Below are 23,075 nucleotides of genomic sequence, written 5' to 3'. Positions count from 1 at the left end.
TAAAGCATTTTACCCATGTTCAGCTTGGGCCCAACATTGTATGGAACCATGTCCATACGTCGTGCATTGGAAACATTATATGACTCATGCTAATAAAGAAACCAATCATCCCCTCTCACTCGCACATTATTCCTGTGTATAGGTGTGCGAGTGAAAGGGAATGAATAGCGCCGCCATTTATATTCGTTTATTGGCACGAGTTATGAATAAAAAACCTGTGTTGTACTTAATAATTATATTTCCTATAGTAAGCTAATATTAAAGTTGGCATAGTGGTATAGTCTAGGAGTTGCTGAGGCCCCACAGCTTCAAGTTCCCGGCGTCGCGCTTCCTCTCCGGCGGCTCCTTGTCTTCACACGCGAAGGCCAGCAGATATCGCGCCGGGTGCCAGGCCACTGTGAACGTGGCTGCTGATACGGGGATCTCCGCTACTTTCTCACCTGTAAAACAAAGGCCATTGAAAAAAACCGGCCAAGTGCGAGTTAGACTCGCGCACTGAGGGTTCCGTACTCGGGTATTTTTCCAACTATCATACATAAAAATCTGTTTTAGAATATATACGTAAAGCCCTTTCATATGGTACCCCACTTGGTATAGTTATCTTACTTTGAAAATTGAAACACATTTTAATTATTTTTAATGATGTAACCACAAATTCGCGGTTTTCAGATTTATTCCTGTACTTGTGCTATAAAACCTACCTACCTGCCAAATTTCGTGATTCTAGGTCAACGGGAAGTACCCTATAGGTTTCTTGACAGACGCAAAAATCTTAAAATTTACGCTCGCTTCGCTCGTGCTATTCTTCCTACATACACAAGGTGTTATAACAACCGTAACATCCGGCAAGGTTTTTTATGATAAAATCAGGTCTATTAATACATACCAGTTTCTGTATCTCCTATGTCAATGATGTGGTCTTCACTCGCCGACGCAAGCAGCCGACCATCGAAACTGAATGACAACGTACGGACCGGCCACTCTAACCTGACAACAAAATATAATGAGTAGTAATATACATAGTATATACAATATACATGAGTGATAATACAATGTAAGGTGCAATATTCATAAAATATGAGCTATAATATTCACAAAAATATGAGTTAATGTGTTACAACATTCATGAATGGTAACGTAGATGATGTCTCACACTTCGAGAGTGAAAATGTAGATGGCGCAGTTACAGGACTTCGTCTGTGTTGGTGTTGGCTGGCGGGCGTGCTCTGCCTTTTTGGAGTGTTTTTTTGTTAAAACTGACTGGAAAGCACTCTAAGGGGGTGCCGTGCGTATGTCGGCGAGCGCCGGCACAGACGGGGTCCATACTTGTATAGTTTAACTAACTTGTTACAAATAACTACAAACTTGACATTGGCTAATCTTTGTAAGGCCAGACGAGAGAAAAAAAAATTTGTTTATCGATAACATACTTACCTAGAGAATACTCTCAAACAAGCTAGTTCATTGACATCCCATAGTGACACCAAGGCATCAGCTGACCCCGTGGCGAAGTATCGCCCCGTGGGATCGTGTTCTATACATATACATGTGCCCGGATGCGCCTTTAATACTGTCTGTAGCTCCAGGGTGGGATATCTGTTGACATAAGATTTTTTTGAGCAATATACGCCAACATTTTAGGCTGTAACTACACAAAAAGAAGAATGAAGGCTGTATGGAAGCCGTTACGTAACATCACTTACGTCAATATATGAACACATCCAAGACCATTTGTCAAGAAGAATAAATCTGATGTGTTATTCCATGAGATCTCGTTCACTTCAAAGTTAAATTGCTCTTCAGTCACCTGTAAACACAAATTAAAATAAGGAGGCGGACGTCTTCACTACAGTGCCCAGCATACATGATACAACTTGAGTATTGACGCAATTAGCGGGCGAATGGCAGGTGCACACGATTGGTTGATCCGTTGGCGCGAGTGCACGCGATTGGTTGATCAGTCAGCGCGAGTGCATGCGATTGGTTAATCAGTTGGCGCGAGTGCACATGATTGGTTGATCAGTCGGCGCGAGTGCACGCGATTGGTTGATACGTCAACTTTCGCTTCTCGAATTCGCCAACTTTCTACCACTGTGCTGCTTCAGGTGCAAGTTATTTGCCGGTTAATACTTACAACTTTATAATTTCTGGCATCTATGAATGAGACGAGGTCCTCCTTGTTCCCCACTGCGATGGTAGCACCATTTGGTGACCATGCAATGTTTATATTTTCCCCTTTTGTTGTTATTGTCGCTGAACATTTGCGTGATCTGTAATTTATGAATACTTTTGTTCGTGCGTTGTCGACAGTAAAAAGAAAATATTCTAATTTGGTAGACAAATAAAATCATTGGGAATGCCATCAATCAAGGATAAGAAATACGCTGTCGACAACGCACGACCACGGCCTTTGTATTGAATTTCACTCAAGACGATGATAGCACTAAGCACAATCTTGTTTCTTTCTTTTTAGTTTATTTTACTTGTACCAAGTCGGGTTCAAGTTGTCTCAATTTTTCCGTAGTCGGGTTATAGTTTTTTCAACTTTTTTTTATTCCATTTCTATCTCTCCCATTTATCTGAGAGATGAACTTTTTGCCTAACAGGGACATAAATAGGCTTACACATTGCCGGGTTTTACCTTGTATCCCATATTCGCACAGATTTGTCCCCGCTGGCCGTACTCAAGAGGTCTGGATGTGAGGCGTGCCAACACAACTGGTCTACGGACCCTGTGTGACCTCTGAATACAAAATCTTGGACCTAAAATAAAAAAGACAAAAATCTTTAGCTGCAAGCTAAATATTACCAAGATTAGTTGAGAATCATTATATTTAAATAACTTTAACAGTAATTAAAGCTAACAACATAAAAAATAACAAAGATTGAAACCTTTGTTTATAACCTCAAAAATACATCTTGAACTTGATGTTTTAAAGCAGTAGAATAGATATCTATACAAAATCTAAATATAATATGAAGAGTAGTTACCAATCTGCTTCTCTCCAAATTGAATATAGCTACACTTTTATCAAAAGACCCAGAAGCAAGTCGTCGCCCATCGCAAGACCAACCTACAGAATGCACTTTAGAACTGTGAGAAATGTATTCGCGGACTACATTGTGTGTCGAGAAATAACTTCGCAGTTCATTCAAATCCTCTATTGGAGTTTGGGCTGATTTGGAATCCTTCATTTTGATAAAATATTTGATATGTAATCAAAATAAAATCTTGTAAACAATAGAATCACCGGGCAGACTTTTTTTTATTTTACTAGTGATGCTCTTTGTTTAGTACAATAATTTATATTATGATCGATTTGAGATTTGACTTTTGGGCTATCACTCGCCAGCTTGCTTCAATTGTTGTACAATTAAACACTCAGCCCTCATTTTGTGCCGTTATAAATAATTTTATCCTAAAAAAAACAATTTTTTAAGATTAAATAGAATTTAATCTTAAATCTCTTAATTAATCGAGATTAATAAATCGAGTTCAGACTTCTGACCTTACTCTATGCATATGCATACTGTTTGGACATCCCTAGCTCAATTTCTTTTTTGCCAGTGATCATTCATAGACAAACATTTGCTTTTTAAAAATACGTCCATGAAAAAATCATTTTCCGCTTTGGATTCCAGCTTTTTAAAAAAAAAACCGCCAAAATCAAAATCATGAATTGTATGAAATTGACACAATTTTTTTTTTCCCCAATTTAATAAAAAATAGTGCCTATTCCATGCCTATTCCAATCCTTAGATGTTCCTATTATTCTATTAGCTCTGCTTTTAAAAGATCAAAATATAAAAAACTTGGATTTCTTGCTTGCTGCTTCTCCATAATTATTTTGTTTTTATTCGAAACTCGCTAGAAAGTAGGTATTATTTTCGTTACGAGAAAGTGATCCGCCTGCTCGTTTGCTCGCTTTTTTGTGCTTATAAAAAAATTAAAAATCCATTTTAACAATTCATTTCTCGATACTTTATTCGACAAGAACCGTTAATAAAATTATTGAAGGCATGTTCCACTTGACCTGACCAAGTAGTCCCCTGGTGAGTTCCCTAGTAGTAGGGATAAGTGGGGAAAAATCCATTTTTACCCACCATGGGGGAAACCTTAGTAGGGACAAGAGGAACAGGCTGAATTAAATTAGTTCTGAATATATTCTCGCCGCCACACTTTCAGCTGAGTCAAGAGGAACGCTATTGGTGACATCCACACGGTGTACATGAATGCTATATGCAAGAGCATTTCCTGAAAAAATAATAGTTTAAAAAACTGTAGGTCAACTCCGGAAAACATCAGTCATTATTACAATCGCAATCGTTGTTATTAGCTGAATTTAAATTAAAATGCACTGTGGCCATGCCGCTAAGCGATTTACCGGTACGATGTAGAAACCAAAGGAGTATGGGTTTAATGAAAAACTCATACGCCTTCCAGGTTAGCCCGCTTCCATCTTAGACTGCATCTTCACTTACCACCAGGTGAAATTGCAGTCAAGGGCTAACTTGTATCTGAACTTTTATATAAAGCGCGTATCGTCCAATGAGAGATGATTGCGATAGTCACATTGTAGCTGTCATTTCACGGACTCGACCTTCGCTGGTTTTTTATCATGTGTTGCTATCAAGTCGCTATTTATAGGTAGCGGGAAATAGTAACACTATAAAGATTTCAACTCTGGATATTACGGTTCACGAGGTACAGCATGCTGACAGACAGACGGACGGACAGCGGAGACTTAGTGATAGGGTCCCGTTTTTGGGAACCCTGTAAAGCAGGAAAGTGTCTTACCCCATAGGAACATTTACATCTGGATGGAACTGCTATGTGCATGCCAACTTGGGCCCAGTTCCTCTTAGGCACATGGAACTTCGGAACTCTCGTGCCTCTTAACAGTGTGTATAAATTCTTGCCTAGCATAATAATATTACGTTTTATTCGGTCTATATTAGGCACTACAAGATAACTAATAAGTTGAAATGGTCGAAATCAAGATATATACCTAGTAATGGTTTTTGACGTTGACTTTTCAAAAAATTGACGGTAAATTGAAAGAAGTTTGATCCAAAGTTTTTAAAATATGTACCTAATAAAAAAGGAGTTCATATATCTCACTAGCTTATGCCCGCGACTTTGTACGCGTGAACTATACAATTTCAAATTCCTCTTTATTCCCATAAGGAGAGTATTTTATTGGACCATGCTGAGGGATTGAATTTACAAAAATCCTTTCATAAATCTGAGCAAAGTCGAAGCTCGCTATAAAGAACTCGGTATAAGACTATTTTTCAGTTTCACAGAACACAATTTTTGTTTGAAATATCAAATAATATGTGAGTATGTAAAAAATATAGGCAAAAGTAATTTATATCAATGGCATAAATAATAATACAAGTGTAAATTAAAAATTTTCAACAACCCCGACAAATCATTTTCAAATAAATAATTAAGTATATCTAGGCAACGTCCATCTTGACATTTGTCAATTGACACTTGAATATTATGAACCTAAGGGTAATCTAACCTTCTTTTCTACAAGAAAACTAGAAAATAGCTGATAACTTTTAAACGGCTGAACCAATTTTTTTGGATTATAGCTAAGAACACTCTCGATCAAGCCACCTTTCAAACAAAAAAAAGTAAATAAAAATCGGTTCATTCGTTTAGGCGGTACGATGCCACAGACAGATACACAGATACACAGATACACACGTCAAACTTATAACACCCCTCTTTTTGGGTCGGGGGTTAAAAATAAAAATGCATGAATATAAAATAACTATAATATGTATTTACAACAATAAATTATTTACATAGATAGCAAGTAAGACCTTCAAAGTGAGTATCCCGCTTTAAAGGCCATTTTCATACAACTGCCCAAAAAAAAAAGTGTAATGTTTTCAGGGTCCATGTATGCGAATTTCTTTATTCCACCATAGCTTCTAAAATGCCTGAACAAACTTGTATGTACGGGGTATCGTTAGAATCCTTACACCATCCCAAATAATATGGGATATAAGTTTTTGAAAAAAAAAAAAACAATATGGCCGGGCAGTCGTGTTTTTAAATTTTTTATCTAATAGATCATATTTTTTAAATAACCTAATATGGGTTACAAAACCAGGATCCCGACTTTCGTTAATACCGGAATACTGGACCAAGTGAAGGAGTTCGAAATACCGGTATTCATCATCATTATCATTAACAATCGATAGACGTCCACGGCTGGACATATGTCTCTTGTAGGAACTTCCACACGCCACGGTTTTGCGCCGCCTGAATCCAGCGGCTCTCTGCGACTCATTTGATGACGTCTGTCCACCTATTGGGGGTCTTCCAACGCTGCGCTTTCCGGTGCGAGGTCGACATTCTAGTTCATTGGGACCCCAACGTTTTAATTACACAAAAACCGAGATTTCCGGTTTTAGGGATCACAACTGAAATCTTGTTTATATAAAACGGTCCATTAAGGTACCACAATCTTTATTTAATATCCTATTCTCCCAAGCATTTAATTTCTTATAAAGGCTGAAATTGGAACTATTTGATATAGCAGCACACTCGTTTATAACAAAAAAGAAACTTTTTGGAGTGTTTTCCCCCAATTCTATATCAAACTTGTGGGTCAAACGTCTACGGTCAATATAATTTCTCGAGCTATAAGTTTTCAACCAGTACCCAAACATTTTAATCTTTCTATTTAGTACAAGATATTCTTCTGATGTGGCCCTCATATATGATTTCTGTTTTAACTTGTCACGTTTCGATGTGATGTCAGTGTCCGATTCATTTGACTCACTGGTTTTGTCTTTACCAGTATCATTTTGGTGTTGTGGTTTATCATTTTCATTAAAATCACGGAATTCTGCAATTTTCTTTTCAATAATATCACTAATATCTGGATCATTATCAATTTTAGAGAAATCGAAATCGTCAAACTCATCTTTAAACTTCACGTATAATTGTTCGATGTCATGTGTTCTCGGATCAAAGTTTGGTTCAATTTTGGGCAACAACTCTTCGATATTAAATTCGGCATCACCATCATCGATTGCACTATTGGCTGTGTCGTCTTGGGTACTACCGTCATGGAGGGATGCAGTTTGATCATCGTCTACGACATTTGTATCATTTTGGAGGTCTCCATTGACGTCATTTTGATTTTGTGCATCTATTTCTTCTGTCTGATTATTTAGTGTATCATCTGTAATATTACGTACTGCACCATTTGTTATATTATCAAGTTCTTCTTCTGCAATATTTCCCGGTGCATCATCGGCAATATTACATTCTGCTTGAGTTTGAGCAGTTTCAATAGCATTTCTAACTTGTTCAGATATTTGCAGTAACACGTCATTGTGTATATTTTCGTAATATGCAGTGAGTAGTCCCTGTGTTTGTTTCTTTGCCTCCCCTGCCTTCGTTCTGTCAATAGATCTCTTTCTTTTCGGTGCACTTACTCCAGCTTCGCTGTTTTCAAAATTTTTCCTTTTCACAGGTCTCTCGTTATCTTTTTGTTTCGGTACGGATATTTTATACTTTTTACAAGCTATCTCTATCAATTCTTCTATAAGCTTCTGTCTGTCAAAAGTTGTTGGTACCCTTTCAGGAAACGAAGTTTCACTGAAAGTATCGTGGATATCGATTTTGCTGTCGTATTCATTGATGTAACTATCATGTACATCGATATTATTCTCATGCCTCTCCGTTTTACTGGCGTCCATATTTGTTTCAAAATTAAATACATTGTCATCTGTTTCTTCTCGGTCAATTTTCTTCTCGATTTCTGTTTTTATTTTCAAATTCCCAAAATCATCATCGAATATGCATAGTTCTTCATCTTCTTCTTCAATAATGTCACACTTTTCTTCAGTTTCTTCATTGGGACCTACGACGTCACATATTTCCTCAGTTTCTTCTTCTGACTCATGTTCTGAATCTTCCTCCAGTAGTCCGCTTTCATCTGTTTCCGTTTGAGATAGTTCACTAAGAGAATCATTATCATCATCATCTGATCCACTTTCATCTGTGTCCGAATCAGATGTCATTTCACTGAAATCACTCGAATCAGTATCAATGTCTGACCAGGTTTCATTTGTTTCCGTTTCGGATGCCAGTTCACTACTGCAATCATCTTCACTGTCTGATTTTATCTTGGTAATATGTTTTACCTTAGGAGGTTTGGTCGTAAGCCAATTTTTGTTGTCACAATTTCTCACTACCACCACCTTAGTGTTACCTGTATTTTGTACATAATTACCGACTATTAAATGTGTATTTACAGTTTTATTTATTTTATTCACTCCTTCATTATTCGTTTCACATTCGGGAAATTTCAAGTCTCGTGTAGCATATTTAAGAGAATACTGAGTGAAATCTTCACAAAGGCGTAATTTCAATTCAACATCATCAATGTGCTCTCTTATAACATCTGTATAAGTAGTCAGAGGAGTAACAGTAGCATGAAATTCTTTCTTAGGAATGACGCGCGCATCATCGGTAGGGATTTTGTTCAAAATATCCATAGCTACGTCGTAGCTTAACTTCATAATTTGTGTCTTCCTTGGATTCGAATGCTCCATGAAGACAGCATTATCTGCAGGAAAATTATACTGACGCGCCAAAGGTAAATAATATTTACATAGGATCATTTTTCTACACTGCAGGAACATACACCACTCTCGAAAGGAAAACAGCCTATTCGTTGGTTCCGAATGCATGCCGAGTTTATAAGACTTCAGGTAATCCCGTTCACTATTTATTTCGTCAACCGCATCTGATAACTTATTCTCGTAGTCGCAGTCTAACCCGAAGCACATTTTCAGAGCTAACAAAATATAAGCCATACAAAAGGCTTCATAATCTGGTATACAAACTGGACGTTTCATACACTCATCGTCTACTTCTAAGAAATCACATGGCATCGACCTGGTTAAGGATAAGACTAAATCCTTGAAATCGTTTGGAAGACACAACTCTGTAATAAAGTTGTCTATGATTTTGTTCAAGTCAGGCACTAAAGGGACACCTAAGTCCAACTGTTTGATAAGTTCGAAAGATAATGCGCGAGTTTGTATCGGCGTGATGTTACCACCGGACGGAATGTAGACGCTACTTTCGAATTGCTTACGATTGGGTATTAACTTGAATGGTATTTCTTTGGGAATGAACTTATAACAATCGGGGATACTTAAACGACCCTCTCTTATATACTGATACAAGTGACTTAACTGTATGTCACTGCTATCTAAGTTTAAGGCTGTGTATAGTATAGCTACAAACAAGGAAACGGTAATTTTGGTAATGTCCGCTTTATGATATCCAACTTTATTTTTTCTCTCTCCTTCGTCGCTTTCAGAATCATATTCATCATCAGTGTCATCTTTAGTTGATTTTTTTTCTTCTTGTTCATTTGAAGTCTTGTTTTCAAACATTGTGGCTCTGGAATCAAACCAAAATTATCGTTGTAAGATGTAGGTATTACTTATAAGTTTGTGCCTCATTTTATGCTCTGGTCATTTAATTCTTTCAACAAAGGTGCTTGTAAGAGATTGCTTTAGCAATAAAACCGCCTTTGCACCCTCATGTATAGTCTATTCTGTGTTTTCTGTATATGTATAAGTTTGTGTGTGCAGTAAAGAATTCTAAAAAAAATATTAGGTTGAGTGACATTCCATATTGCATAGTTGTTCCTGCGGATGTGAAGATGGTTGCAAACCAAAAGCTAAGCTATGTTGAAGCTAAGCTAAACTAAAATATAAACTAACTGAAAATTAACTGCATGCACATCAACAACTAAGCAACAACAACCTCCCTGGCGCAGTAGTGAACGCTGTTGTCTTTTATGTGAGAGTTTCCCGCAAAGGCAATTTGGGAATTTATAATTTCTAAATTGTCTCTGGTCTGGTCTAGTGGGACTGTGATGTGGCTTCTGTCACAGCTAATTACCACCCTACATGTAAAAAATCTTACATCAAAGTTTGAAGTCAATTTTTTTTATATTCTCTTCAGAATAGTATTAGAAATCACATCATGCATTGCCAGGCACTTTGTATTGTACTGCAAGACATCTTTAAACTTTAAGGTTGTACTTTGGTAGGAGGTTGCCTTAACAGCTGACAGACAGACAGACGAACTGACGGACGTACAGTCTTCACTGTCCATCAGTCCTTAAGAATACGGACTTGTTGACATCCTTCAGGTGCGGAAGTCTTAAAAGTAAAGTTACTTACTCTGGTTCATCTTTTGTCTGATATTTTTTGATGTATCGTAGCCATATCCATTGCACTTTCATTTTGACTGTGGGTTTTGCCCCAACCGCTAAGAGTTCATCTGCCAAAGCGGCTAGAATAAAGTTGTAGGCGTGCCACTTACACCACTCTCCACTCACTGAAAACATTATCCATACTAATTGAGAAGCTGTAGAGATAGGTTGGCAAAAAGGACCGGAATAGTCCATGAAATAAATTTTTTTTACTGGACAGCCAACAACTGGTTTAATGCATAAATTTTGAGAAAGGTCTTGCCATATGATAATGACTCTGTGTCAACTGTCATATCAAAGTATGCTTTACACATAGGAATAATAATTCTTATGGTTTACCCGTAGGTTTAAATCTATAAGAGCACACTTTGACTTTGCTCAGACTTGAGACCGTTAAAACAAGACAGTGATATTATAGTTGACATAAATCTGTCTCTTTTTAACTGGAACTCAAGTCTGCGCAAAGTACACTCTACAGATCTCAGCCTTAGATTCAGACTATAATTGTACTTTTGACCTTTTGACATGACAGTTACAGTAAATATGGTGAGTCTTTTCTCACAATTTATGCACTATACTATAATATTTGTATTTAAATTAAGTTGGCTGGCATCTAAGGGCTACAACAATACTGAAAATATTTTAAAAAACCACTCAAGTGTGAATCAGACTCCTGAAGGTTTCTACTATTGTAAAATAAATAACCCTTCAAATTTTTTTCAGGCTACTTTTTAGTCTAAAAAATCAAAAATTCCCCACAGGATTTTTGAAAAACTTAAATTCACACAGACTTTGGGGTATCAATGATCCCATCCAGTTACTAATATTGTAAATGTTTAAGTGATTTGTCTGTCTGTCTGTTGTCTGGCCCATAAGTTTAACCAATTTTAATAAATTTTGGTACCTAATAGAGATAGCTTGCATCCCAGGGACGGGTACAGGCTAGAGTATTAAAAACCTCCTCAAGTTTTCATGTTGAGATTGTTATGAATTCCTTTTTTTGGTTATTTGAATTAAATTCGAATTAGGTATGTTAGTAATTTCAATTAAATTGGACCACTGATCACTGATATATCAGTATAGTAGATATATACCAGTCTGAATTGGACTGGCTTAAGGGATTGACTGTACTAGAAACATGATAACATAAAGAAAAAATAAAAGTTAGATGTCTTACTCTGGAAAGCATCCTTCAGAACTGTACTGTATCTCTTTACATCTGTCCCCTTCTGTTCACCATAGTCACAATATATAGTTTTCTCCACAATAGTCTCCCTAAGAGTCGTATCTTGGGTACCACACTCCACACAGTAGTAGAATCCGTCTACGAGATTCAAATCTGTACAACCGCAGATTTGGCAAGGAATTGAAGACATCTTCACTGTTTTGTTTGCTTTCAAGCTCCGTAAAGTGTATTAATGTACTGTAGAGTGTAAATTGCTTGCTTTCAAGAATAATCATTTCGTTTGTTTATTAAAAATTTAAACAATCTCATGTTATGAGGAGCGCAACACGTGAAAAACATGACGTATGTTTAGAAAATTCAAATTCAAAAGGAAAATAGGAATAATAACCAAACCACATGACCACAACTGCTCACAGCTGTTGCGTGCAGCACACATGTGACAAGAGGATGACAGAATGATGACAGATTTGCGACAAAGTAGGTACCTACTCTGTGATGATAGGTAGACGATTAATTCGATGATGGAATCGAAATCCGAATGATTCGAATCGAATTTATTAGGCGGTGAATTTAAATCGATGCAAAAGCAAAGCTGGACTGGACCCATAGGCCATATTGGACTGGACTATCATGATTCATGGAGTGGACTGGACGTACAGAGGACAACGTATATATGAGACTAATCTGACAGTTAATCTAACTAATCTTTTTAAACCGACAACATTTTTGTATTTCCTTCCTAAAACGCCAATTTTATTACAAAATGATAATAGACTCTCGAAGACTATTTTTAACCGGCTTCAAAAAAAGAGGTTCTTCTTTTCAATTCATCGGATTTTTTTTTCTCAAACGGAAGCGTTTTATGTTTAAATATTGGTACTATTGGTAAAATTAATGTTGGTACAAATGTTGCGAAAAGACGTGATTGACGTACATTTATTTCATTGCAAGTTCACAAAAACACGATAGAATGGTAGTTTTTAACTTTTTATAACATACTTGATGTTGTAAAAAGTTAAAAAAATTACAAAAAATAATTTCTGAAAGCTGAATAAAATGACTATTTTTCATGTATGTAGTATAAAAACTATCAATACTGAGATAAGGTCAAAAATGACAACCTTTCGCTATACGTAGTAGACCTACGTACTTAGATCAATATTATGTATGTTCATAATACAGGCACATAGTTCTCTTCGTACCTACATTAGTTTGTAGGTACTACAAACTACAAATTATTATTATTTTGCATTCAAAGCAGTTATTAACAGTAAACTAGCGTAATACATATAGGTAAAGCTGACCTGTTTACATGTTCAGAAATATCTTTACATCAGCTATCAACTTTAAAAGTCATGATGTCATCTGCAAACAGTAAATTAATGTCGCAAGCAAGCATTGCTAACATGATATTATGGCAAATCATTTATGCACCAAAAATAGAAAAGGACCTAAGAGATGAGCCCTGTGGGACACCCGTTAAGGCAGACGAATCCTAAAACTTCACATTATAACGGTACCCTTTGAATTCTGTCACTAAGATTTACGAGGCAATTAAATCAAATGCAACCTTTTTAAGGCCACAATGGCTAAGTTTAAGTTTCAAAGTTTTATGATCAACACAATCAAATCCGTTTAGATCGTTCACAGAAGATCTCAACTGCATTTGAACGTTCCCAGACATCGTGAATACGAGTATGCTTTAGAAGTTTTGTAACTGTATAAGCTGTTGTGTTTACCTTTAGTAAAGTCGTACTGCTCAGGGTATCGTCAATGCATGACTTAAGTCTAAGGGGATACAAAAAAACTCATGCGGGTGCACGCTTGCGTGCCAGCGTTGAAAATTATTAAAGCAGCACCAACTAGTTAGCGTGGGTGCGTGAGACGGGTTTTCACACGTCTAGTGGATGACGGACGCACGGCATGGGTGCACCGTGCACGCGATGGGCACCCACTAATGGATTTGTTTCTAGAAAATTAATTGATATACGCACCAAAGTTGATTGTAAAAAAAATAGTAGAAATTAAACTTAAAGTGTGGCAACCTTAAATCCGAATCTTGTAGGGTACGGTACCAGTAGGTACGTACTATTTACTTGTAGTTCTCCTTGTCGTCATTTGTAGCGTATCGCCATCCCGTCGTCAATAACTACGATCTCAGGGCGTGTTCTACATTTCAAAATTGAAATAAACTGTGCATTTAATCTCGCTAATACAAGATACGCAGACGTTCTTATCAATTTACGAGTGATAGAACTGAAATGCGAGTTTCATGAACCCGTCACACGCCCTTTGGAGATCGTGAACTTTTGAGTGTGAACTTGTGAGTTGTGTTTCGTGCGTCTACTTTTTCGTGTAACTATAGTTTGTAGTGGCGTCTGTTCATTTGCGTAGTGTTTGTCGCCCAGTGTTAGATGGTGTGCAGTGTTGAGTTCAGTGTAAGATTTCTCGTAGTACATTGATGGGCCGTACGCACGTTGTTACGGCGGCAGAGAGGCCGCATCGGCGGGTCACAGCTTCTCGGAGAGTTCAAATTAAAATCCGTCAACCTGGAACTGATGGAATTAGAAAATATCGTGGCCAACACTGTCTACTTGAAAGCCAGAGAGGGTATGTTCAATCATTTGCAATTTAAATTTTTCGTATCGCGAATTATGATAATGGGAATTCTATATTCAAAACGGGATTCCACATTTAAATTCAAATTTCGAAAAAGGTTGGCAGTCGTGCTTCTGGTCGGCCGTCGAACTTATTTTGTGTAAACATTCAATGACCTTTTCAACTTATCAAAAAGTGTTCTAAATTTACAGAAATAATCTGTCTAAAGACATTGCTCGTTATAATTCTATATATGCACAAAAAGGCCCAAATATAATATACTAGCGACCCTCCCCGGCTACGCACGGGTAGCTTATTACAATTTTCACAAGGAGCTCCAATTTTTTTTGACGATAAAATTTAGCCTGTTAGCTATTTAGCATGTAGTCATGACCTATGGTTATGATTAAACAATAAATATTAAATGTCCTTTCATACTTGCCTTGATTCAGATGCTCATTGCCAATAAAAGAAATGAAAAGTTAAGTGTATAACATGGGTATATAATCACAAAATATTTTAACTGCTTGTATTCACATTCACTCTATATTAAACATATACTCATAAATTATACAAGTCAGCTTTCATATATTCAATATTTTTAAATTCCCAGCTATCTGACCATTCTCTAGCATGTCTGTTCCAATCCAGTTCCTTTCTTTCTTCCATCTTTCTGGGCTGGTTTCTGCACCTAAACATTTCCATCTTAAACAATCCATACATTATTGGTGGAGTAAATTGTACCCATTTGATACCTAGAACTGCATGCCTTGAAAATACAAGTGTAAATTAAAAATTTATAACACCCCCGACAAGTGAAGGTTACTATAACTAGAAAAGAGCTCAACAGATACTACTATAACTTTCAAACGGCTCAACAGATTTTCTTGGATTATAGCTAAGAACACTCTTTATCAAGCCACCTTTCAAACAAAAAAAACTAAATTAAAATCGGTTCATTAGTTTAGGAGCTATGATGCCACAGACAGATACACACGTCAAACTTATAACACCCCTCTTTTTGGGTTGGGGGTTAAAAATTCTCTTACTCTTTATGGATACTCTGCACAGAGGGCTGTCAATGATACCTAGAATGGAGGGGTATTTGTTTAATGAACAGTTTTAATATAGGTACAGTCAGCAACAAAGCTAGGATGGCACCCATCCATAGTTGCTTGTTCTGGCAGGTGCAAACCTAGTTTCATTACTGACTGTACCTATGTACTTAAGTATATTACAAGTGTAAATTAAAAATTTATAACACCCCTGACAAGTGAAGGTTGCAGTAACTAGAAAAGAGCTGATAACTTTCAAACGGCTGAACCGATTTTCTTGGATTATAGCTAAGAACACTCTCGATCAAGCCACCTTTCAAACAAAAAAAACTAAATTAAAATCGGTTCACTCGTTTAGGCGCTATACGATGCCACAGACAGATACACACATACACACGTCAAACTTATAACACCCCTCTTTTTGGGTCGGGGGTTAAAAAGAGGAAGGTTATACCTTCAAATCAAGAGTGAATAGACATCTTCTTGCCAAGTGTGCTCCATCTTAGGCTCAGATCTATAGTGCGTACTTAACACTTACACTTTGCTCTGACTTAAGTCAGAGTTGAAACGAGACACATCAATGTGAGCGTTATAAAGTTGTCCTGTTTTAACAGGGCTCTCTCCGTCACTCGTTTCATACAATCGTAGTTCCAATTTCATTTGAATATTAAGCAACCAAAGTCCATGAAATTCTGCAGACATATTCTAGAAACTAATATAGTATGTCTGTGGTTTTCCAGATTTCTGTTAAAATATTCAGTTTCAAAGTTACGCGGTCTTAAAAATTTACATACAAATCTTTGAGCCCCTGTAATTTTAAAACTACATATTTTTGGAAAAATCCAAAACACCACAGACACAGATATTACTTTCTAGAATATATCTGCAAAATTTCATGGACTTTGGTTGCTTAATATTCAAATGAAATTGGAACTACGATTGTATGAAACGAGTGACGGAAAGAGTCCTCTTAAGTTTGAGCAAAGTTAAAGTACGCTGTATAGATGAATACTTGCCAGCGGCTCTAATTGTAGCCAAGCGTTAGTCTTGTTATAATATAATAACAAGTAATTACTTAGTTACTTAAGTAAGTAGTGTATTTACTTACTAAGTTGCATTTCCTTACTAAGTACTCCTTATCTTTCTGATGTTGGTGCTTACGTAAGACACTTAAGATAAAAATGTAACTATTTGATAAGTTCAATATCCTGACTCTGTCAAATGCAGCAAACATCATTTCACTGCTTGTATGATGAATTAAATTACATACATATACAAAATAACAGCGTTGATTTTCATGTTTTTCTCAAAACTAAAGGAAATCGGGTATTTTGGACCCGCCTTTACGAAAAGTTGCAGACATGAACCAAAATAGTTTTACATAATAAATGGAAATATCATATTTCTAACTAGTTTAGTTTTAAGATAACCCCCGTCACAAAAATGGACTAAAAGTGACAACTTTTAGGTTTGTAACTCATTTAGTCTACGAGCTAGACACCTGTGACCTGCGGACAGACAGATAGACAGGCGGACAGATAGATATATGGACGGACAGAAAGATAGACGGATGGACAGACAGATAAACAGACAGACAGATAGACGGACGGACAGACAGATAGACGGACATACAGACAGATAGCCGGACGGACAGACAGATAGACGGACAAACAGACAGATAGACAGGCGGACAGACAGCAGAATGACTTTAAGTATGGAACCCTAAAAAAATTAGACTATACTTTGACATAAGATTTTTTCACCTTTATTACCTGTTATCTCCCAAAGCCACCATGATCCAAACTTCATAGTCGCCGATCATTCCTCCCTGTGTCAGAGACAATGCACAGAGAAACTTTCAGCTTTTATAAAATAACGAAGGTCTGGCACGCGCTGGCTCTTAGTCCATTAGTTAAGTAATAAAGATTTTCTATATGTTCTTGTGTAAGGTCGGCGGGTCAAACCCCACCCCTTACACTATTGTCGTACCCCCTCCTGGCACAAGCTTTACGCTTAATTGGAGGGGAAAGGGGAGTATTAGTCATGATTAGCATGGCTAATATTCTTTAAAAAAAAACTGCCACTAACCTTTACTGACTAAACCAACGAGGCAATTATTATTCTGTACAAGGAACCAAAAGTATTTGCTATAATCCGCTAAACCAAACAAATCTGTATGGTGCAACATGCAGCATGCGACATGCACCGTCCGCCCTCCCACTGATAAACATGCAGGAAAAGCCAGCCACCAAGCAAGCCATACGCACCACCTTATATTACACTTATTATTCTGAACACTATGGTGGCACCATAGTTGGTGTACTCGTAAAACTAGTTTAAAACTGTACCTTGTTTGTTTACATTATTATCAGTGACGTCATCCTACGCGCCTAAACTAACTAAACTATTATAAACTAATCAACGCGTGCGCACGTTTCGACGATTTCACTAACGGGGTTATTCATCGAATTCTTTTTATTTTGAACTAGCGACCCGCCCCGGCTTCGCACGGGTGTTCCGGGATAAAATATAGCCTATACGGATTCGGAAGAATCTAAGTAATGGTAAAAGAAATTTTGAAATCGGTCCAGTAGTTTTTGAGCTTATTAAAATACAAAAATACAAAGGTTTCCTCTTTATAATATTAGTATAGACTAGATTTTTTAACTATTTTTTTTTAATTTAGATACAAGTTAGCCATTGACTGCAATCTCACCTGGTGGTGATGATGCAGTCTAAGATGGAAGTGGGCTAACCTGGGAGAGGTATGGCAGTTTTTACAAAATGCCAGTAACTTGAAAAATTACTTTCATAATGTTACAGTATCATACCTACTGTTTTTTAAAAGATTTTCGGCGAAAAAAAGAGAAAAACAACCTACTTATACAATAATTAGTTTTTTAAATACTTTGATAATAATAAGTAAGCAATTTGCGTAATTCGGATTAAGATACCTACGTAAAAAAAGTCGTTTGTGGTGGTGACTGGTGATAATATACATTACCTACCAATGATTAATAATAATGATTAATTTAATTGATTTAAATAAATTCGGTCAAGTGCGAGTCGGACTTGCACACGAAGGGCTCCGTACCATCGTACATGAAATAACACTTTTAATTTGATGGCGGTCATTTTGATATTTTTTTTTAAATAAAAAAAGCCAGCAAACGAGCAGGCGGGTCACCTGATGTTGAGTGATTATTACCGCCCCCCATGAACATTTGCAGCACCGGAGGAAACGCCTTTCAGGAATTTAATGGTTCGCCCCTTGAATAACCCCATGTTGTAATCTAATGGGAACACCGCCGATGGGAGTTGATTCCACAGTTTGCATGTGAAAAAAAGGATCTGGCACAACGGGTGGTCGAAGTGCACAAGATTATTATTTGTTACAACGGCAATAGAAATTATATATTCTGTGCTTTCAACTCTCTACACATTACGATTCTCGAGATGCAGCCTGCTGACGGATAGACGGACGGACAGTGGCATGGCATAGCAGTTAATAACGGGACTTCCCACTAATATAAGACCAGCGCTCAGCACTCTGCCAGAGGGATAAAGTAGGCTTTATAAGCTAGCTCGCACCGCAAATAAAAATCGCGCGGTTTTTTTTTCGCTTTCTGTAACACTTTGCAATCATATAGAGATGCCCGCACTGCGATTTAAAATTCGCGCGGAAAAAGATCTGTGATTTGTTAATTGCGGCATTAAATTCGCGCGAATATTTTGTGCAGTGTAGAATTGTATGGCGCTCGTCAAAATAAAGGTGCCCACGCACTTGAACTGAACTGCAACTCTAAGTTTCAACTGACGAATATCGTGCGGGGCGCTGCCGCGACGCGCAGTTCAGCTGCAGTTCAGTTCAAGTGCGTGGGCACCTTAAAAATCGCTGTGCGGGCTAGGTCTATAAGTTACTCTGCTGATGTGACATAAGATCTATTAAATTTCGGAAACCATGGCCAAAGTTGGGTAAAAACAGAGAAATCTCAGTATCAATGCTAAAGATTTGTAAAAATGGCGAAATAGGAAAACAACCTATTGTTAGATTGTTACTTTGTTACCACGAGTAAGTTGTAAGTAACTCAACAAAAGATATTATGATAAAGTGTTTTTCGCAACAAAATAAGTGAGTAAATATAATATTCCTATGTATTTTTCACATTTCGTAAATAAATACAAGTAAATATAAAAAATCATAAAGGAGACGGCCAGGAGGCTAACTGTACATGCTAGGAGGCTAACTATACATGCTAGGAATGAAAGTACACATGCATTACTTAGGTACGTCTAGTATAGTTATCCATTCTTAATATTATAAATTAGATGATGCCCGCGACTTCGTCCGCGTGGATTTAGGTTTTTCGAAATCCCGTGGGAACTCTTTGATTTTCCGGGATTAAAATTAGCCTATGTGCTAATCCTGGATATTATCTATCTCCATTCCAAATTTCAGCCAAATCCGTCCAGTAGTTTTTGCGTGGAAGAGTAACAAACATACACACACACACACACACATACACACAATCTTTCGCCTTTATAATATTAGTGTGAAGTGTGATGCGAAAGTGTGTCGCTGTCTGTCTGCTACCTTTTCTCGGTCCAACTGTTTAACAGATTTTGATAGGTACAGAGTTAGCTTACATCTCGGGGACGGACATAGGCTACTTTTTATCCCGGAAAATCATAGAGTTCCCACGGGATTCTTAAAGGCACATCCGTTTATCCGATTTACATAGAATTTGGTACAGAGGTAGGCAACTATTTATCCCGGAAAAGCAGAGTTCCCACGGGATTTTTAAAAAACCTAAATCCATGCGGACGAAGTCGCGGGCATCATCTAGTTAAGACTTAAGTGTGTTTAAAAAAATGTGTACTTCACTAATTTTCTTACTCTACCAAAAAATACTACGTTAAAAGGCGTAGGAACTCTTTGATTTTTATAGATAAATGTAGCCTAAGTCATTCTCTAGGTCTTAAACTATAACCTTGCAAAAAATCATGCGATCTGTTACTCCATTGTGATGTGATTGAAGATAAACCAATAAACCAACAAACGAACACACTTTCTCATTCGTAATAATACGTGAGGTAAGGTAGTGATAGATAAACATACAGAACATTTTATAAGCTTGCACTGGCTTGTTCTTAGATGATAGAATAAAGAAAACAGTGTGATTTGATGCGGTTGGACACTTATGGAACTTTAATTACTGCATTAAGGCCTTATATGGCTCTAAAATGCTATTTACACACCGGCTGTGTCGCCGGCTAAAGTCTCAATACTGTACCCATAAAGGTGTCTTCACACGAAACTAAGACACCGCTGCGACAAAATATCCACTGTTCAAAGACCAATACTGTCTATAACCAGGACCTCATCGCTTCGGCGGAAAGCTTCGGGAAGCTTATTTTTAGGGTTCCATAGCCAAATGGCAAAAAACGGAACCCTTATAGATTCGTCATGTTTGTTTGTCTATCTGTCTGTCTGTCTGTCCGTCTGTCTGTCCGTCCGTATGTCACAGCCACTTTTTTCCGAAACTATAAGACCTATACTATTGAAACTTGGGAAGTAGATGTATTCTGTAAACCACATTAAGATTTTCACAAAAAAGTATCTGTGTATCTGTCTGTGGCATCGTAGCTCCTAAACTAATGAACCGATTTCAATTTAGTTTTTTTTTTGAAAGGTAGCTTGATCGAGAGTGTTCTTATTTAGTTTATCAGCTCTTTTCTAGTTACTGTAACCTTCACTTGTCGGGGGTGTTAAAAAAATTTTTACACTTGTTATTTAATTAAACTTGTTACTTATATCAAAAAATCCGTTTTATCTGTGCACTGCTGAACATAGACCTTCTCTAGTGAGTGCTATCACATGCGGCTGTAACTACTTAATCCGTCTGTTACGACACTTAACAAATGTCTTCATGTCACTCGTCGTGTCGTGTGAAACGCCCTAATTGGATTGAGCGTTTAATTGCGATCTAGTTACTCTGCGCGATCCAGTTTGTATTGAGATTTATTTCAATTATAAATCGCCTGCCATTGCGCAAGCCTCGCCTTGCGTCAAATATCATTTAAAAATCGAACATTTAGACAGGCTCACGCTAGTAAAAAACATGTTGGACTAAGAGCCAGTGCGTGCCAGACCTTCGTTATTTTATAAAAGCTGAAAGTTTCTCTTCGTATTGTCCCCAACACAGGGAGGAACGGTCAGCGATTATAAAGTTTAAATCATGGTGGCTTTGGTGGAAAACAGGTAATAAAGGTGTAAAAAATCTTTCGTCAAAGTATCACATTAATATTATAAAGGCGGAAGTTTGTGTGTATGTTTGTTACTCTTTCACGCGAAAACTACTGGAATACGTGTGCTAGTCCGACTCGCACTTGACCGGTTTTCCTAAGAAAAAAATCTGCGATTTGTTTACCTTACCAGCGAAAGAAAAAACCGGCCAAGTGCGTGTCAGACTCGCGCATTGAGGGTTCCGTACTCTGGTATTTTTTCCAACATTTTGCACGATAAGTAAAAAACTGTTATAAGTATATATAAATAAATAAGTCTGTTTTAGAATGTACAAGTAAAGGCCTTTCATATGATACCCCACTTGGTATAGTTATCTTACTTTGAAAATTGAAACATATTTTAATTTTTTTTTAAAGATGTAACCTCAAATTCGAGGTTTTCAGATTTATTCCTGCACTTGTGCTATAAGACCTACCTACCTACCTACCTTTCATGATTCTAGGTCAACGGGAAGTACCCTATAGGTTTCTGGACAGACAGACAGACAGACAACAAAGTGATCCTATAAGGGTTCCGTTTTTCCGTACGGAACCCTAAAAACATAAAATGTATTGTTAACGTGTATTATTTTGTCCTCAGGCGGTTCCGATAGCAACAAGGGCAAGAGCAAGAAGTGGCGCAAGATCCTACAGTTCCCTCACATATCGCAATGCTTAGATATAAAAACAAAAATAGGTGAGTACTTCCATCTCTTCACACTATCACACTAATATTATAAAGGAGAAAGTTTGTGTGTGTGTGTGTGTGTGTGTGTGTGTGTGTGTGTGTGTGTGTGTGTGTGTTTGTTACTACTCCTTCACGCAAAAACTACTGGACGGATTGGGCTGAAATTTAGAATGGAGATAGATTATACCCTGGATTAGCACATAGGCTACTTTTTATCCCGGAAAATCAAAGAGTTCCCACGGGAATTTTAAAAAACCTACATCCACGCGAACGAAGTCGCGGGTATCAGCTAGTATATAATAAACAGGTACATAAATTATAAGCCAAGCATAGAGTAAGCTGTGATAGCCTAGTGGTTAGAACGTCCGTCTCCTAATCGGAAGTCGGGGGTTCGATCCCGGACACGCACCACTAACTTTTCAGTTGTGCGTTTTAAGCAATTAAATATCACTTGCTTTAACGGTGAAGGAAAACATCGTGAGGAAACCTGCATGCCTGAGAGTTCTCCATGTTCTCAAATGTGTGTGAAGTCTGCCAATCCGTATTGGGCCAGCGTGGCAGACTATGGCCTATGCCAAAACCTACGCGAGAGATACATGATCCTTGGCCGTGATCTCACCTGGTGGTAAGTGATGGTGCAGTTTCGGGCTAACTTGTACGGAATATGATAATAATTAAACCCATATCCCTGATCAGTATGAAAAAAAAACTCCTTACAAAAATCTAACAATTTTGACCATCAAGACGAGTACAATAGTACCTACCTACTTTAAATAAATAATTTGTGTTGAGTATGCCCGCGACTTTGTCGACGGGACTACAAAAACCCCCATTTTACCTCCTTAGGGGTTAAATCAAAAATCCATTCTTAGTGGATGTCTACGTCATAATAGTTAACTGCATGCCGAATTTCAGCTCGACCCAGCAATCATGTCAGTCAGTCAGTCATCTTTTCCTTTTATATATTTGGATTATTAATAGAAGTACTAATA

General features: G+C 37.3%; 3 protein-coding genes and 1 long non-coding RNA gene across 8 annotated transcripts in view; 1 reads left to right on the top strand and 3 right to left on the bottom strand.

Annotated features, from left to right (window-relative positions):
- Nucleotides 1-222: 222 nt before the first annotated feature.
- On the bottom strand, nt 223-3,290 carry LOC123877822 (THO complex subunit 3). 2 transcript variants are annotated; one of them, XM_045924735.1, is made up of 8 exons: nt 2,992-3,290; nt 2,642-2,763; nt 2,129-2,270; nt 1,861-1,866; nt 1,704-1,807; nt 1,435-1,596; nt 887-987; nt 223-440 (listed from the first exon to the last, which is right to left on the bottom strand). In XM_045924735.1, the coding sequence occupies exons 1-8, from the start codon at nt 3,193-3,195 to the stop codon at nt 283-285; spliced, it is 999 nt and encodes a 332-aa protein (XP_045780691.1). In that variant the 5' UTR covers nt 3,196-3,290; the 3' UTR covers nt 223-282. The 2 variants fall into 2 exon arrangements, with proteins under 2 accessions (XP_045780691.1, XP_045780692.1); XM_045924736.1 differs by lacking the exon at nt 1,861-1,866 and having other exon boundaries at nt 2,135-2,270; nt 2,992-3,287.
- A 672-nt stretch (nt 3,291-3,962) lies between these two features.
- Nucleotides 3,963-5,314, bottom strand: LOC123877830. The gene is made up of 2 exons (XR_006798681.1): nt 4,799-5,314; nt 3,963-4,255 (listed from the first exon to the last, which is right to left on the bottom strand). It is a non-coding gene; the product is annotated as an uncharacterized LOC123877830 (long non-coding RNA).
- Nucleotides 5,315-5,776: 462 nt separating this feature from the next.
- On the bottom strand, nt 5,777-11,905 carry LOC123877780. Of its 2 annotated transcripts, XM_045924665.1 has the most exons (4): nt 11,449-11,905; nt 10,240-10,396; nt 7,275-9,448; nt 5,777-7,226 (listed from the first exon to the last, which is right to left on the bottom strand). In XM_045924665.1, the coding sequence occupies exons 1-4, from the start codon at nt 11,645-11,647 to the stop codon at nt 6,457-6,459; spliced, it is 3,300 nt and encodes a 1,099-aa protein (XP_045780621.1). In that variant the 5' UTR covers nt 11,648-11,905; the 3' UTR covers nt 5,777-6,456. The 2 variants fall into 2 exon arrangements, with proteins under 2 accessions (XP_045780621.1, XP_045780620.1); XM_045924664.1 differs by having other exon boundaries at nt 5,777-9,448.
- A 1,618-nt stretch (nt 11,906-13,523) lies between these two features.
- LOC123877788 (G protein-coupled receptor kinase 2) overlaps nt 13,524-23,075 on the top strand; it is a 54,620-nt gene continuing 45,068 nt past the window's right edge. For all 3 annotated transcript variants that reach the window (XR_006798679.1, XM_045924681.1, XM_045924680.1), the window contains exons 1-2: nt 13,524-14,067; nt 21,997-22,092. Coding sequence is in view for 2 of the 3 variants with exons in the window: in XM_045924681.1 (XP_045780637.1) it covers nt 14,016-14,067; nt 21,997-22,092 (148 nt within the window). In the remaining variant the exon portion in view is untranslated. The remainder of the gene's footprint in view (nt 14,068-21,996; nt 22,093-23,075) is intronic.

Source organism: Maniola jurtina, chromosome 24 (assembly GCF_905333055.1).
Source record: "Maniola jurtina chromosome 24, ilManJurt1.1, whole genome shotgun sequence".
In the NCBI taxonomy this organism is placed as follows: domain Eukaryota; kingdom Metazoa; phylum Arthropoda; class Insecta; order Lepidoptera; family Nymphalidae; genus Maniola; species Maniola jurtina.
This window is presented reverse-complemented; position numbering and strand designations above follow the sequence as displayed.

Bases quoted from the DNA above. Each gene is read 5' to 3' on its own strand.
- LOC123877822 (XM_045924735.1), bottom strand. From the start codon at position 3,195: ATGAAGGATTCCAAATCAGCCCAAACTCCAATAGAGGATTTGAATGAA. The intron at 2,764-2,991 runs GTAACTACTCTT...TTTTTATTTTAG, and splicing joins ATTTGGAGAGAAGCAGATTG to GTCCAAGATTTTGTATTCAG. The intron at 441-886 runs GTATGTATTAAT...TTTGTTTTACAG, and splicing joins CATAGGAGATACAGAAACTG to GTGAGAAAGTAGCGGAGATC.
- LOC123877780 (XM_045924664.1), bottom strand. From the start codon at position 11,647: ATGTCTTCAATTCCTTGCCAAATCTGCGGTTGTACAGATTTGAATCTC. The intron at 10,397-11,448 runs GTAAGACATCTA...TAATGTTTTCAG, and splicing joins TCTGAAGGATGCTTTCCAGA to TGAGTGGAGAGTGGTGTAAG. The intron at 9,449-10,239 runs GTAAGTAACTTT...GTTTGATTCCAG, and splicing joins CAGACAAAAGATGAACCAGA to AGCCACAATGTTTGAAAACA.